The following is a 12,901-nucleotide window of genomic DNA, read 5'->3' as shown; positions in this document are numbered from 1 at the left end:
ATATAACTGATATAACTGGACAATGACTGAGCTTGGTGGGCATATTAATTCAAATTGCATAAAAGAACAATCTGGGAATAACCTATAAAATGTTTAAATGACGACAGGCAAATGGCATTCACTACGCATTATTTTTACGGTCGAGTAGTTATTGCAATATGTTTTGACTTTGTTTTTATTATTTTATAGATTCTCTGATTTTAAATTGAAAAATGTTTGATTTGTGCAAAAACTATTTTTAAAAAACGATATTCTCTACTCGTTTACGCTTTTCAAAGTTGAGGAGCCTATTCCAATGTTCCCTCTATTTTCGTATCAAATAAGCCATGCCGTAATCGTATCAAACCTCCAGTTTTGGCATATATCTCCAAGAAGTTTTCACAGATGAGTGCGATCCATAATGTGTATTTACATACATACTTATGCTGGAAGTAGAACGAGAGCGTGGAGCCAAGTCGCTTGTGCACACACGGAGAGAGATGGTGAAAGCAGCGGTGGATGTGGTAGCAGAGAACCTCATGCATCCGAAACCGAATTGACTTGTCCTGTCTGCTCAAGAAATCTTTCTCCATGAAAGAGTACCCAGGGGACAGCCCAAGTTAGTTGTGAATCAGGTAAATTTAATTTCCGGAGCTCAGAATCTCAAATTCACTTGAAGCTACAGATTTCTTGCAATCCTATCCGGAAGCGGATACTATGTAGTCCTCTCTCCTACATTTGTTGTAACTTGGCATTATTATACATACAAAGTCCTTGATGAGTATGTGATTACAACAGGATGCTTAGTGTCGCGCGGTGGGAATTGTTCAAGACTTTATTATCTGAATTTAGTCGTCGCGGAATAAAATAATTCATGACTCAAAGAGAACCGTATGTCTGACGGAAGTGCTATTATGATGTCACTGTTATTACGTAAAGTGCAATTTGACAGACAGTTTAGCTCTCTGCTTGAGGGCTGACATTTTAAATCACAATTTATGCAAAATAGCGGCGATAAAAGCTCAGTTCGTGTCAACAATGATTAACAATTCACAAGCCGTCATTCATATTTTATTCAGATTGAGCTAACGTTGCGAAAGTAATCTAATTATAAGAGATTGCCAAATCAGATTTGCCCTTTATTTATAAATGTGAAAATCCGAACCTTTAAACAATTATGGTGTTGTGGCAGCTTGAAATAATATTGAAAACCGACGAATTTCTAGCATTGTATACGAATTAGCAACCTCACCAACTTTCTCTCTCCTCTGAGAATTGATGGTCATCACAAATTCCTATTTGGAAGAGATCAAATTTATAATTGGACTTGTATTGACGGTCAAACTAGTTTCAGCCTTCACTCAACTTGGCATTTGAAAGCCGATTTGCGGTTGAGCTGTGAGCAATCCGACTTATCCTGACAAAGAGGATCAAACAAAAAGTGGCAAATCATGGACAAGGAACGTCGTAAGCGGTGTTAAACTTATGGACGATCGATATTTGTATTCGATATATTACAATTTTGCACTGTTGTGAAATATGTACAAATTTATCGAGCACCGTGAAGCATAAGTTGTTCTCTCAAAGGGCTGGACTTTTTTATGAGTCAAATTACAGTGACTCATTTTCTAATTAGGCCTGGATGCTCTCAAGATTACAGAGGGAATTATGGGAAAATGAACTATTGCGCATGTGATTCATGCATGTTTTTTATGATGCTAGTTTGTAAACGTGCAATATTACAGCGCTCAATTTTCTAATGTGCATTAGTTAAAGAGTGAGAGAGAGCTTGACGTTGAAAGAAATTGAGAAGCAAAGCAAAGAAACTTTTGCAAATTAACATGGATAATTGAGCAAAACTTTGAAAAAGGTTCGTCAACGAAATACTGCTTAGTTTTTGCTAATAGGAAGTCATTTAAAAATCCATTAGTTCAACTTTGTTGCTCCCAGTTTTGCTTACGTAAATGATGTATTTAAAATAACGTGTATTTTAGTTGTTGATTAGTTTTTAACCGTCAGAAAGTAGGAGTTTCGCTCCCTAAGTATATATGCATGTAGTATTTATATAATACACACATACGTACATATGTACGTATGTATATAAGCTCGGGTACCACATGAACACCTTGATATGCAAGTTTTGTGGAACTGTACATATTAAATAATTTGATTTGCTTATGATGGATACTTAGGGGATTATTTTGTGATTGGAATTATTCATGCGTGATTTTGATCACCAATCAAGAAGCTTTTGTCAGTCCATGTGAAAGCCATACATTCAATTCTGAACCAAATTCACTCAAATAGTAAATCCAGTGAAACTGGTGTGAAAAAATAATTGGATAACCCTTTTCAAGTGAGTTTAGGCCGTGTTGGAGCTAAAGTTTGTGCTTACGTTGCAACTAGTCGTCAAAACCAATGTGAGGTTGGGACTCTAGAAGTGCTGGGTATTTTGGGGATTGGATGGTTCGATCTCCATCTATCTATATCTGAATTCCGGTCAGAAGAAAAGCGAGCTTCTGGACTTCTAATCAATAATCTCTTGTCCCATGAATCCTGGGTCAGCGGTTTCCTCCACCTTTTCCCACATGAATTGAAACGAAGATTGAATGCTCCCACACACATACACACTGCCAGCAATAAGTTATCTCACTTGTTCAGACCGATTTCTCCATTATTCACCTCCTTTCTTTCCATGCTTTATGTAGTGGTCGTGGCGTGGCAGTAGTGGCGGAGCTCATCAATTCCTTAATTCCCTCATTTTAGTTACAAATTTCATTATCCTAATCACTGAACACATTCCTTATTCCTTACTTTTACAATTCATGCATGGCCGAGTGAAAACAGATTGAATTTACTCCCGAGTCAGCAAATTAAGATAAATCGTCATTATTCACAACCTCAGTGGAATTTTAATTAAGATTCATTGGAAATTTTTCGAAAAAATGGACAAACTGAGGGAATCTGCATAATTATTTAGCTCGTATGTAAGCATTTCCTTTGGGAGAAAGTTCAGAAGAGTTCATCGCATAGAATGTACACTGGCTGACCCATTGTTATCGGTTCATAGAGTTAATTGAAAGATGGCTATACACGTATTTATGTGCCTTCGTTCTCATTAGTACCACTTCCAGTCAGTCGACCATTCCTCTCCTCTTGCAGCAACTCGAGCGTATGAATTGTAGCTGCGAGGCAGGAATTTCGTAGAAAGGTGTATGTATCCCCCAGAGTTAATATTAACCGAGGCTCTCATTCTCGCTAGTGCTACTCCGTGTAAACGCGCTGTGCTATTCATCCACCCCCTCCAGTTTTGGTAATTTCGAAACAAAGAGACGGTCGTTTTCTCAGTTTCGTCAGTCTGAGTAACAGTCAATAGAAAAAATATCCATATATTTCCTTCCATGAATTTCTATTCAATAAATGTATGGCCATGTAGGTAGGTAGTTTCCCTGAGTCATAAACGCAGTGAAAGTACAGGAGTGTCCAAGTGCAGGCAGGAGGAATGATTGAAGCCTCGACACACACACAGACACAGCAACTACTGTTCAGTAATTTCCCAACCTTCACCGTCAGCAGTGAACTGTGATGATGATGTGGCATCAATCCGTCTCTGGATGAACAGACACACAGACTTCTATTTCTACCACGTAGTTGTAAATACGACGACTATGGGTTGCTTCTTCAAACCTCATTTGCAGCCCACCACCCACCACACCAAACCACCAGGAATTGGGACAGAGGAGGAGAAAGCAGCAACAGAAGCGCGTGTTACAACAAACCTCGTGTACAAGGCTTGGCAAGGAGTCGTGGAGAAGAGTTGTATATGTGTGTTAAAAGCTGAGGAAATCAATTTCTACTCATCCTCCATTTCCATGTGAAGCATCTTCTCGGAGCATCTATAACTGTCTGGAGAAGTGCTGTGGTATATTGAGATTCAATTTATAGGAGGAAGTTTCCCGGAAATCAAGCTCAAGAGTTGCTTTCACCCAGACGAGGGTCTTCAGTCTGAAGAACATGGGAGCGCTTTTTTCGCCTCGACCATTTATTTTACAATACGTCATCCAACAACCCGTTGAGGAACGAAACGGCTCCTATGTCCTATGTGAATGGGTAAAAAGTGAGGGAAAGGAAGTTGGCGCAGTGTGATCACCGCCAAACTTCCTTGTTTTCCTTGGGCCGACTGGACCAATAACAGGGCAAAAAATAAGGGAATTGAAGGGTTGATTGGTGGGGCACCTATGCTAGCTCCCTCCAAACGAGCAGGGGCCCATACATACATATCACTTTCACATCATTCCACAACTCCTTGGCAGCCGAGCCATCTAATTTGGAAAACTTTAGACAACTTAATCCATCCGAATAGAAAAATCAGGCACCTAGTTACCATCCAACCAACCATTCCAACTTTCATCTCGCTCATCTACAAGTTTTCCTTGTTAGTAGTTTGGATGGAAGGACATGAAGATGGAGAATTGCGATTACGAATAGTTATTCAGCCTGCAGGACCTAATGTACGTATACATATGCATACTTTCACACATACACATACGTACATGCACATATAGTCTCACCTTGAATTCAGACTCTCATCGATCAATGTTAAAATCATTTATTGGATGCACAAAACGAAATATTATAAAAGTTTCGTCATATCTAGAAATCTGAACATTTTGAGATCAAGCACAAAGAGGATGATCTAGTAATCTGCAAAGAAAGCCACGTCACAAAAACCTTTATTCAAAATAGTACTCGCGAGAAACTTGCTTGACAATGGGGAGAAATTGAAGGTGTGCATGACATGGCTTCAAGTGGTGATGATGGAATATGGGTCATGTCATTCCAATATCACTTCACTCCCATTGTCACTTACACATCGTTAGAAGTGCGAAGAAAAGTTTGTGGAGCAGAGTTGGTTTCATCGCAAAGTGAAAGCACCCTAACTCAGCTCTGACATGAATTCTCTTATTTCCCCAAATCCATTTCATCCCAGCACCAGCAAAGAAAATGTCTTCATCCAGACCAACTTCCTATTACTATTATCGCTATAACTATCAACGATTGTTGATTATACGCTAATGACTATGAGGATGAGCACTATCAGTATATGTCTGTCTAAGGAGGGGAGGTCTGCAATGATGCTATTTGGACACCTTATCAGACCCTATGAATGAGAATAGTAAAATAATCCAGTGGTTAAGCATTATTACGCTCGTCACACCCCCTGGAAGCTCCAAATAGCACCAAACTCGTACCTTTAAAATAATTTTTAAAAACTCCAACGTTTCTAGAATTTTGAAAATTCTTGTAGTTTTTTGGTTCCACACAGTCATTCTATTCAATACCAAACTCAATTTTTTCAATGAATTTTACTGAAAATTTCCTGACCAGGGGTCTCTCTTGGAAGAAAAATTAACTTCGCACTAACATTGCAAGCACTGTAACTTCCCTAAATGTATACTAAAGAATCATGGGAAAATGGAATAGGTAGCCGTTGGTTAATGAAAGTGAGCAGAAGAATCACTATCAAACTTATTTTCTCATCTTTCAATAACGATTCTCTCTCTTCCTCTATCAGACCGAAGGGTTATACCGTTTTCTTCCGGTCGCCTGCTTTCTCCTCTCTCCCGTCCCTTTGCTACATCCCAGAGTCAAGTCTAGGCCGTCAATATCTCTGTGTCCATCTGCAGCTAAGCGAAACCAACCAAGCTCCATGGGCAGAGACCTCCTCAGTCACATCAAAAGACATTACACCTTTTACGTTCTGACCGAGTTTGGCGGTCGATGGATAAGTCTTTGAGCAACTTAATAACTCCCTTCCGAACGGGATCCTTTGATTGTGATGATAGCTTTATCGCAAATCATCTATTTGAATTTTTAGGAGCAATCAATATACGTCCGTATTGTAGGCACCTCCTTCGTTGTGCTAACTTGAGGGACTTTATCTTGGTTAAGACGACGGACTTTGTAATTCTTTACTTTCTCCTAAAATTGAATGGCTTGCTTTGTACTTGGTCTGCTTGCAAAGTTCTGAATAGTAATATGCAATTTACCCTCCATCACCCTCGTCCTGCTTAAGTCGGTATAAATATGTATACGCAGTCAGTCAGTCAGTCAACCATTCTTTTTACTCTCATTTCCGTTTAAATAAATTGCACATCTGTTTAGATTGAAGGTTGGATAAAAGCTGACTACTTTATAGTCTTTAATGAACGAGCAGAGTAAAGAATTCGTAATTACACGAAATGTAAGGAGAGACTGAGCGGTGTAGAGTGATAGCAATCTTAATACGAACCACAACTACTGCGGATTTAAAGCAAGGATGAGATAAATGGCTCCAGCAAGACGCCCACCAAGGCTCGCAAAATGAGTGACAGGATGAAGAGGAACAAGACTTTCTCCTCTCCTTCTTTGTGTGTACGTTCGCATACTCATTCAGAATTCTGCTCCTCGGCTACCGGGTTATTTTCTTTTTCTTTACTTTTTTTAACGTGAAGTGTGATGCGAGAGGCATGCGGATGACTTGGAGAGAGAGAAAGAGAGCTAAAATCAAGAGATGAGACCAACGAACCAAACCCAGGGAACTAACAAACCAGAGTGAAGACGAGTAGCTGGAGTCAAGCAAACGAAACCACGACCACGTACGTACTCCCTCTTTTCTCTCATAAAAACTTTTCACTCCGCATTGGTTTTGACTTTAAGATGTGGATTCCTTGACATTTCCTCTTATTTAGTTTTCCCTTAATTTAAAAGCGAAGAAAAGAAGGGACCCAAAAGTTCTCTTCGTGTATAAGCAGTCTCGCTTCCCTGCTGGTTTCACACTTGAAACCTCACCAATGAAAACTAAACCTCCGAACAATGAGCTCTTACTTCACTACTGCTCCTACATAAATATATGGCGAGAGATTTTCATTTCCACACTTTTCGGGTATTCATCTTATTTCACACATATTCGATCCCATTTTTTTCGTCACGTTTCATATCATTCTTTTACATTCTTTTAAATCCATCGTCCCTTTTGTCGTGAAACTAGGGAATTCCATTCTTTGTCCTGAGATGAAGACATTAATGATCAGTTTGGCACCACGTTGTCTGCCAAAGTGTATTAGCCCTGGCATGCATGCATGTAAATGTATTGCGTGTTGCTCGGAATTGTAAATATATCCGTGTACATACATACATATGTAGGAACGAGCGGTGAACGAGATGTTCGCCCATGAAAGCCAGTAGTATGTACTTAGTAGCAACGGTTTGAGATCCCGTCGTGGTTGTGATACTAATCTCATTTACTTACTCTGTAGATAACCATAATAACCAGGCTGGTGTGAAAGAATGGAAAGGAATAGATTGACTCAATCTGCATTTCAAGATGTCTACACTGCTGCGTGATTTTGATTAAGTCTGGCTTCCTTTTCCCCTTCCCTTGCTTGTTGAGCCAAGGCAAAAGGGAGTCATGAATGAAAATGGAGTTATATATTCTGGAGATGGTGTTCTGAAGATTGGGGGTAGGTTAAGAAGAAGAGGAAGGAAGCAAGTACGAGTTTCTCACGATTTGTTACGTTATCAAGTTACGTTCTCTTCACGTACAGTAACTCAAACTTCATCTTACGTACACTATGATAATGAACCCCTTGGGGAATATCTATTTTGTTTTCCTGTGGATTTCCCTATTGTTCTGGTTTCTCGGTCGAAACCAAATTTCATTTTGGCACTGATGTATAGTAGCAGTAAGTATGTGCAACCTCTATACTGGTTGCCACCACCTATTAAAACATGGAAGATTCTCACCACGAAACTGGCACACAGCAAAATGGATGGTGTGGTAGTGGGTGCGCAGAAATAAATGTAATTGGTATATACGTACGTACGTATATTCTCCGAGTCTTCTGATGATGATAAGCATGCCTGCTTTTACTTATGTGCTGATGGGTTAACGTTACTTACGCTTGCTTTTGGCTGGCATCTTGTTCATGTCATTTGAATATTCCAGCATCATTGGGAAAAAAGACAAATCCCTGAGCAAATCTTCTAACTTGCTTCTTACACCAAATTATTGTCAGAATACATTAGTTGGTGGGAACTAAAAAGGAGAAATTAGAGGTTGCCAACATACACATACATACATCGGAAAGGAAGGAACTTTATACTTGATATCTTGATATTTTTTAGTCGCATCAATATAAGAACACATTTTCATGTTTCCTAAAGCACACAACTCGTTTTTTCTACGGGTATGCAAGTAGAAGACACCAAGAAAAAAGAAGAAAGTGTGACGACTTGTAGACATGAGATGTGGATTTCATTTCATTCGTTGTTGGGATAGATTATAAACCAAGTTTCGTGTGTATGTATCTAGTTAGTTATCGAATCTCGGTACCTAACCAGCCTCGTTGTGTGGAGAAAAGGGTCATGCCAACTGGCTGGCCGAATTTACTGTGAAGGATTCAGTGAAAGCTCAAGGAAGTTGAAATCCGGCTTAACACCTCCTCTTAGTACTTTCATCTCATCGTTCAGAACATAAATTTGCTCTAAGCCGATCTTTACTTTGCGAAAGCTGCTAATTGAATCTGCTACCCAGTTTGGCTTGAACAAATGTGGCTTAAAATGGGGCAGAGGTTCCCAACATATGATGCATATTTATTATCGTATGATATTTTTTCATCCTGAATTCAAACAGGCCGTACACATTACGAAAACTAAGTACCAACATCATAAACTTAAATTATGGGAAAAGAATCTACTCCATCTGGATACCTACAATTCTCATTTATATTATAGAAATTTTAATAGTGGTCCTTATGTAAAATATTGTAAATTTTGATCCTGACGAAGAAAATCATGTATTGTTGAAAGCTCAGAAATAAAACTATAAAGTTTCACAAAACATCAGGTCTCATAACCGTTTCAAATACTTCTATGCTATAAAATATTTCCTTCATTACAAGCATAAATTACACACCTGCATACAAACCAAGACTAATCTGACAAATATATATGGGTAAGCGTGTGTTAGGTTTTTATAGATGTGACTTTTTGGTTCGGGGTGACTTGAATTACATGCTAAACCATAGCGAGAGTTTAGAATGTGAAATAATCTGAAATGGCACTGTGTCAAACATTCTCCTTCGCTTGTCATTCTATCGCAGACACAACCACAAAGCTTTTAATGTTCCTTCTCAATCACGTAAAATAGAGACGTAACCAACCGTAATCGGTGGATGTATGACAGCAGAATTCAATTGGTTGAAATATGTGAGCAAAAAGTCAAAACTAAAATGTCTAACCCCCTCTGGTACAAATATACATTTCTATTCCCGTTGTTCTCTTGTGCCAGGAAGGAAAAAAAATCTAGGGAAAAATGAGACATGTATAAATACCATACCTTTGTCTAAGCTTAGCCTCTCCGTCTCGTATGGAAATGTTGCGGATTCTATTTGGTTAAAAAATTAATAACTCATTATGCATCAGTCAATATTATTCACGAAATAAAAGCGATGATAAATTTTAATTACCTGAGCTACTCCACGCAGGCTGCATGTTAATGACGAAGAAAAGAAAGGGAACGAGCCAAATTCGACAAGACATCTTACTTAAAAATCCAAATGTTGATTGCAACTGACGAGAAGAATCCATTATCACGTCCAACAGCAGCAAGTCGACGTCGTCCACGTAAGCAAATCTTTTTCTTCCTCTTTTTTTCTTTTCCTAATCCGACCAACGTGCTTCTTTTTCTTTTCTCTTCGTGGTCCCAAGTCGTTTTAGAGCCGAGAAAAAATCATTATCGACTACTCGACGTGCGTGGTGGATCGAAAAAAAAATCCAACTGACTATTTCTTATTCAAGGAAGCCAGAATTAGGAAATAAAACAATTTCGACGCCCATTCGCCTGGGACAAAGGAGCGTAAATGTTAGCAAGTTATTGTTGTTGATCGGTGCACCACTGGGAACTGGCTGCTCCTGTCTCGGCCACTTTTTCCAATTTGAGAAGTGAAAGCACCTCCAGGAAAGAAGAACCTGAATCTGAGCTTGTTTGGGTTGGTTTAGTTTTGGTTGAGGGCGATGGTGCCACAGAGCAGGTAAAAGTGAAGGGAAATGAAATCCTGACAGTTTAGGAAGGAACGAGGAGAAGAGTGTGCAGTGGATGTGACACGACTACTTTCTCCCCTCACTCCGCTCTGACTGTGAAGTTTAAGTTTCACTACGAAAGATTTCGCATTCAGCACAAACTCAGTTCGTGAAAACTTTCACTTCTTCTCTCCACCAGACAAAGTTTACTTGCCACCCTTGCTTCCTTGCCATACATGCACGGCGCTTGGGTCGTCTGTAAAAATTGTGGCTGGAGTATTGTAGCGACACAATGTTATTCTTTTACAATAAAATGATGACGATTCTTACTTAAACACCACTACCTCCTGTGTATCGCAGGGATAAACAAACATATCAGTGTCACCATTTGTTCTCCCTTTTTTTCCTTGTCTCAGTCAGTGAGGAGCTGTTCTAATTTCACTCTTTGCTTAATGTTATTGCTTATTATTATTCCGTCGGTGGTATTAATACAAAGCCCTTGTCGGGTGCGTCTATGGAATGCAAATGGAATTGGAGGAATAATTCACAAAGTAATTTAATTCAGGCAGGCACACACCAGTCGGCAGAGAGAGAGGTGGATTGGGACACGACAAAAGTACACGTTCGTTCATTGGTGGGCCATAATGGAAACAAGAGCAGATGGATTATGAAACGGAAGTGAGTAAAGTTTCTTGATCTTGAATGAATAATGAGCAAGTTGGTGTGTGCTGGGTGGAAATGTCGTATGTAAACTGTAGTAAACTGTGGTCGGTCGGATGGATGTTGCCCTTTGCACTCTTGTTCGTTTTCGAATTCTTTTTCGCTTCTACCTGCGTCTTCCTCCGGTGGAGGAGAGATCGAGAGAGAGGAGTTCTACTTGGTCGGTGGGCAGGAAACAGAGAGAAAGTAGGAAGAACAAGTAATAAAGCAGCTTTTCTTGGGGGATTCCTTTCCCAATGTTATATTCCACACACTCGCACGGAGGCTATACATCAACCAACCTCTATACAATTCATTCAATCAAACCCTCCTTGTGTTCTCCTCCTTTTTTCTGCCACTGCCATGGCCGTCATGAGTTATCTCTGCTAAAGTTGACAGGACTGGTGTAGTGGCACTGATACCGCTAATGGGAACCTATCTCTATCTCTCTCTTTCTGAGAGTGTTATTCGTTTTATTGACCTTTATAAAATATAAAAACAGAGCAAGGTGAGCGAGGAAGAGATGTGTTTTGCTGATGCACAAACGACAGTGTTGGGGAAAGTGGGGAACTTTCTTTCTCCTCTACTTTTTCAGGGAGAGAGAGAGAGATGAGCAAGTGGAGAGAGTGAGTTATCTCTTCAAGATATAGATTGATGGGTCCAGCAAATATTATTGGCAGGCAAAGTCCAAACCAAACCAACCGCACGAGAAAGACCAGCTGAACAGGAAAGAAAGTGTACGTACAACAAATTTCACTCTCCTCTTGCTCCACACCAATCCAGTAGCAAAGCAAAGAATGTGTTCACTAAATCCGAATTCAATTGATTTTTGGATTTCCAACCCTTCCTCTTCTTCTTCTTCTCCGCACCATCAGCGGTGGTCTAACAGTCTTAGTCTTGATACAGAGGAAAAGCACTTGAGCACGGAGAAATGTAGAGCCTCCTCTGACACATTTCTTATTTAGCTGGCTTCAGCATTTGGCAGCAGAGACAGATCTTGCTTATTATATTTCTTTTATTTGAACTTTGCAGACGAGGAGGGAGAGGAAACTACTCGAATTCAGTGAACCATTTTATTCCACGCTAGCCACCTTCCCTTGTTCTTCGTCTTTCCTCCGGTAGTAATCAGCAGGAATCAACGACGAAGGAGGACACCACAGAGGTGCACTGGTCTGTGGAGGCCAACTGAGGAGAGAAGGAGAGAGCGAGTGGAGGAAGTGACAGTGGTGTGGACCGTAGCAGCAGCAGCAGTGATAACAGCAAGGTGGCACACGTTCAACTGACACTCTGTCCGCGGCAGACTTTCTCTTTCTGCTGGGCACGAGAAACTCTCTCCCACCAACTCCAATGCCATATAATGAAGAACATGCGAGTTTTGAGCAGAGACGACGACGCTACTGCTGAAAGCACATACAACATAACATTGTTATACCCGGAATGGATTCAAGCTCCCCCAAAAACAGTTCTAACTGAGGAGAGCTACGAACGAGCGAGTGAGCGAGCTGAGAGAGAGTATGGTTGGATTGGTGTGGTATGAAAGAAATACGGGCAGAAGTAGTTTGGTTGGACCCGTTTTCGGGTCTTTGGGATCGATCTTCTAGGTGGGGGGAATTTCTCAACTCTTAGTTCTCAGCTAAAGCTGCACGCTCGGTACGTCTCTCTATCTTTCCTACGTCCGTGTAGTAGGCATGGGAAGAAGAAGCCTGGTTTCCTCTCGTATTTGTATAGGCAGAGACACGACGACTGTTGAGGATAATGTTCAATACAACTGAAACCAAGTTGCAAATACGGACAGATCTGTAAGCGATGAATATAATGGAAATTCCGCTTTTTTCAGCGCAATACAGCAAATACATACATATGTGCATGGACCCAATCCGACTACCACCACTTAAATATGCGTATCACACTATCTACTTTTGTGTGTCTTTGTTTATTTTCCTGCTGTTGAAAGTTATCAAAATCCTTCTCCAATTTCAAATTTGATCCCATTGTTGTGTTTTGTAATTTCATCGTGCGAGGAAATACCAAACTTAAGGAAAAAACGGGGAGAAAATTGGACAAACTTGTTCTTTCTTGTACTTTTCTGGGTACAAGGAATGGAAAGCGTAAGAAAGTGGAATAGAATATTATGATGACCAAGTAAGTTGGATCCATGGTA

General features: G+C 40.1%; 1 protein-coding gene across 12 annotated transcripts in view; it reads right to left on the bottom strand.

Annotated features, from left to right (window-relative positions):
- The window catches only part of LOC110846912 (disintegrin and metalloproteinase domain-containing protein 11), a 37,240-nt gene extending 25,128 nt beyond the window's left edge, over positions 1 to 12,112 (bottom strand). For 5 of the 12 annotated variants that reach the window (XR_004834266.1, XR_004834268.1, XR_004834265.1 and 2 more), the window contains exons 1-2: positions 9,489 to 12,112; positions 9,359 to 9,406 (exon numbers count right to left, since the gene is read on the bottom strand). Coding sequence is in view for 8 of the 12 variants with exons in the window: in XM_035849096.1 (XP_035704989.1) it covers positions 9,359 to 9,406; positions 9,489 to 9,609 (169 nt within the window). In the remaining 4 variants the exon portion in view is untranslated. The remainder of the gene's footprint in view (positions 1 to 9,358; positions 9,407 to 9,488) is intronic. The other 7 variants (XM_035849098.1, XM_035849101.1, XM_035849100.1 and 4 more) reach the window with 4 other exon arrangements.
- Positions 12,113 to 12,901: the final 789 nt, after the last annotated feature.

The sequence above is a fragment of the Folsomia candida genome, unplaced genomic scaffold (genome assembly GCF_002217175.1).
Source record: "Folsomia candida strain VU population unplaced genomic scaffold, ASM221717v1 Fcan01_Sc003, whole genome shotgun sequence".
Lineage (NCBI taxonomy): Eukaryota > Metazoa > Arthropoda > Collembola > Entomobryomorpha > Isotomidae > Folsomia > Folsomia candida.
This window is presented reverse-complemented; position numbering and strand designations above follow the sequence as displayed.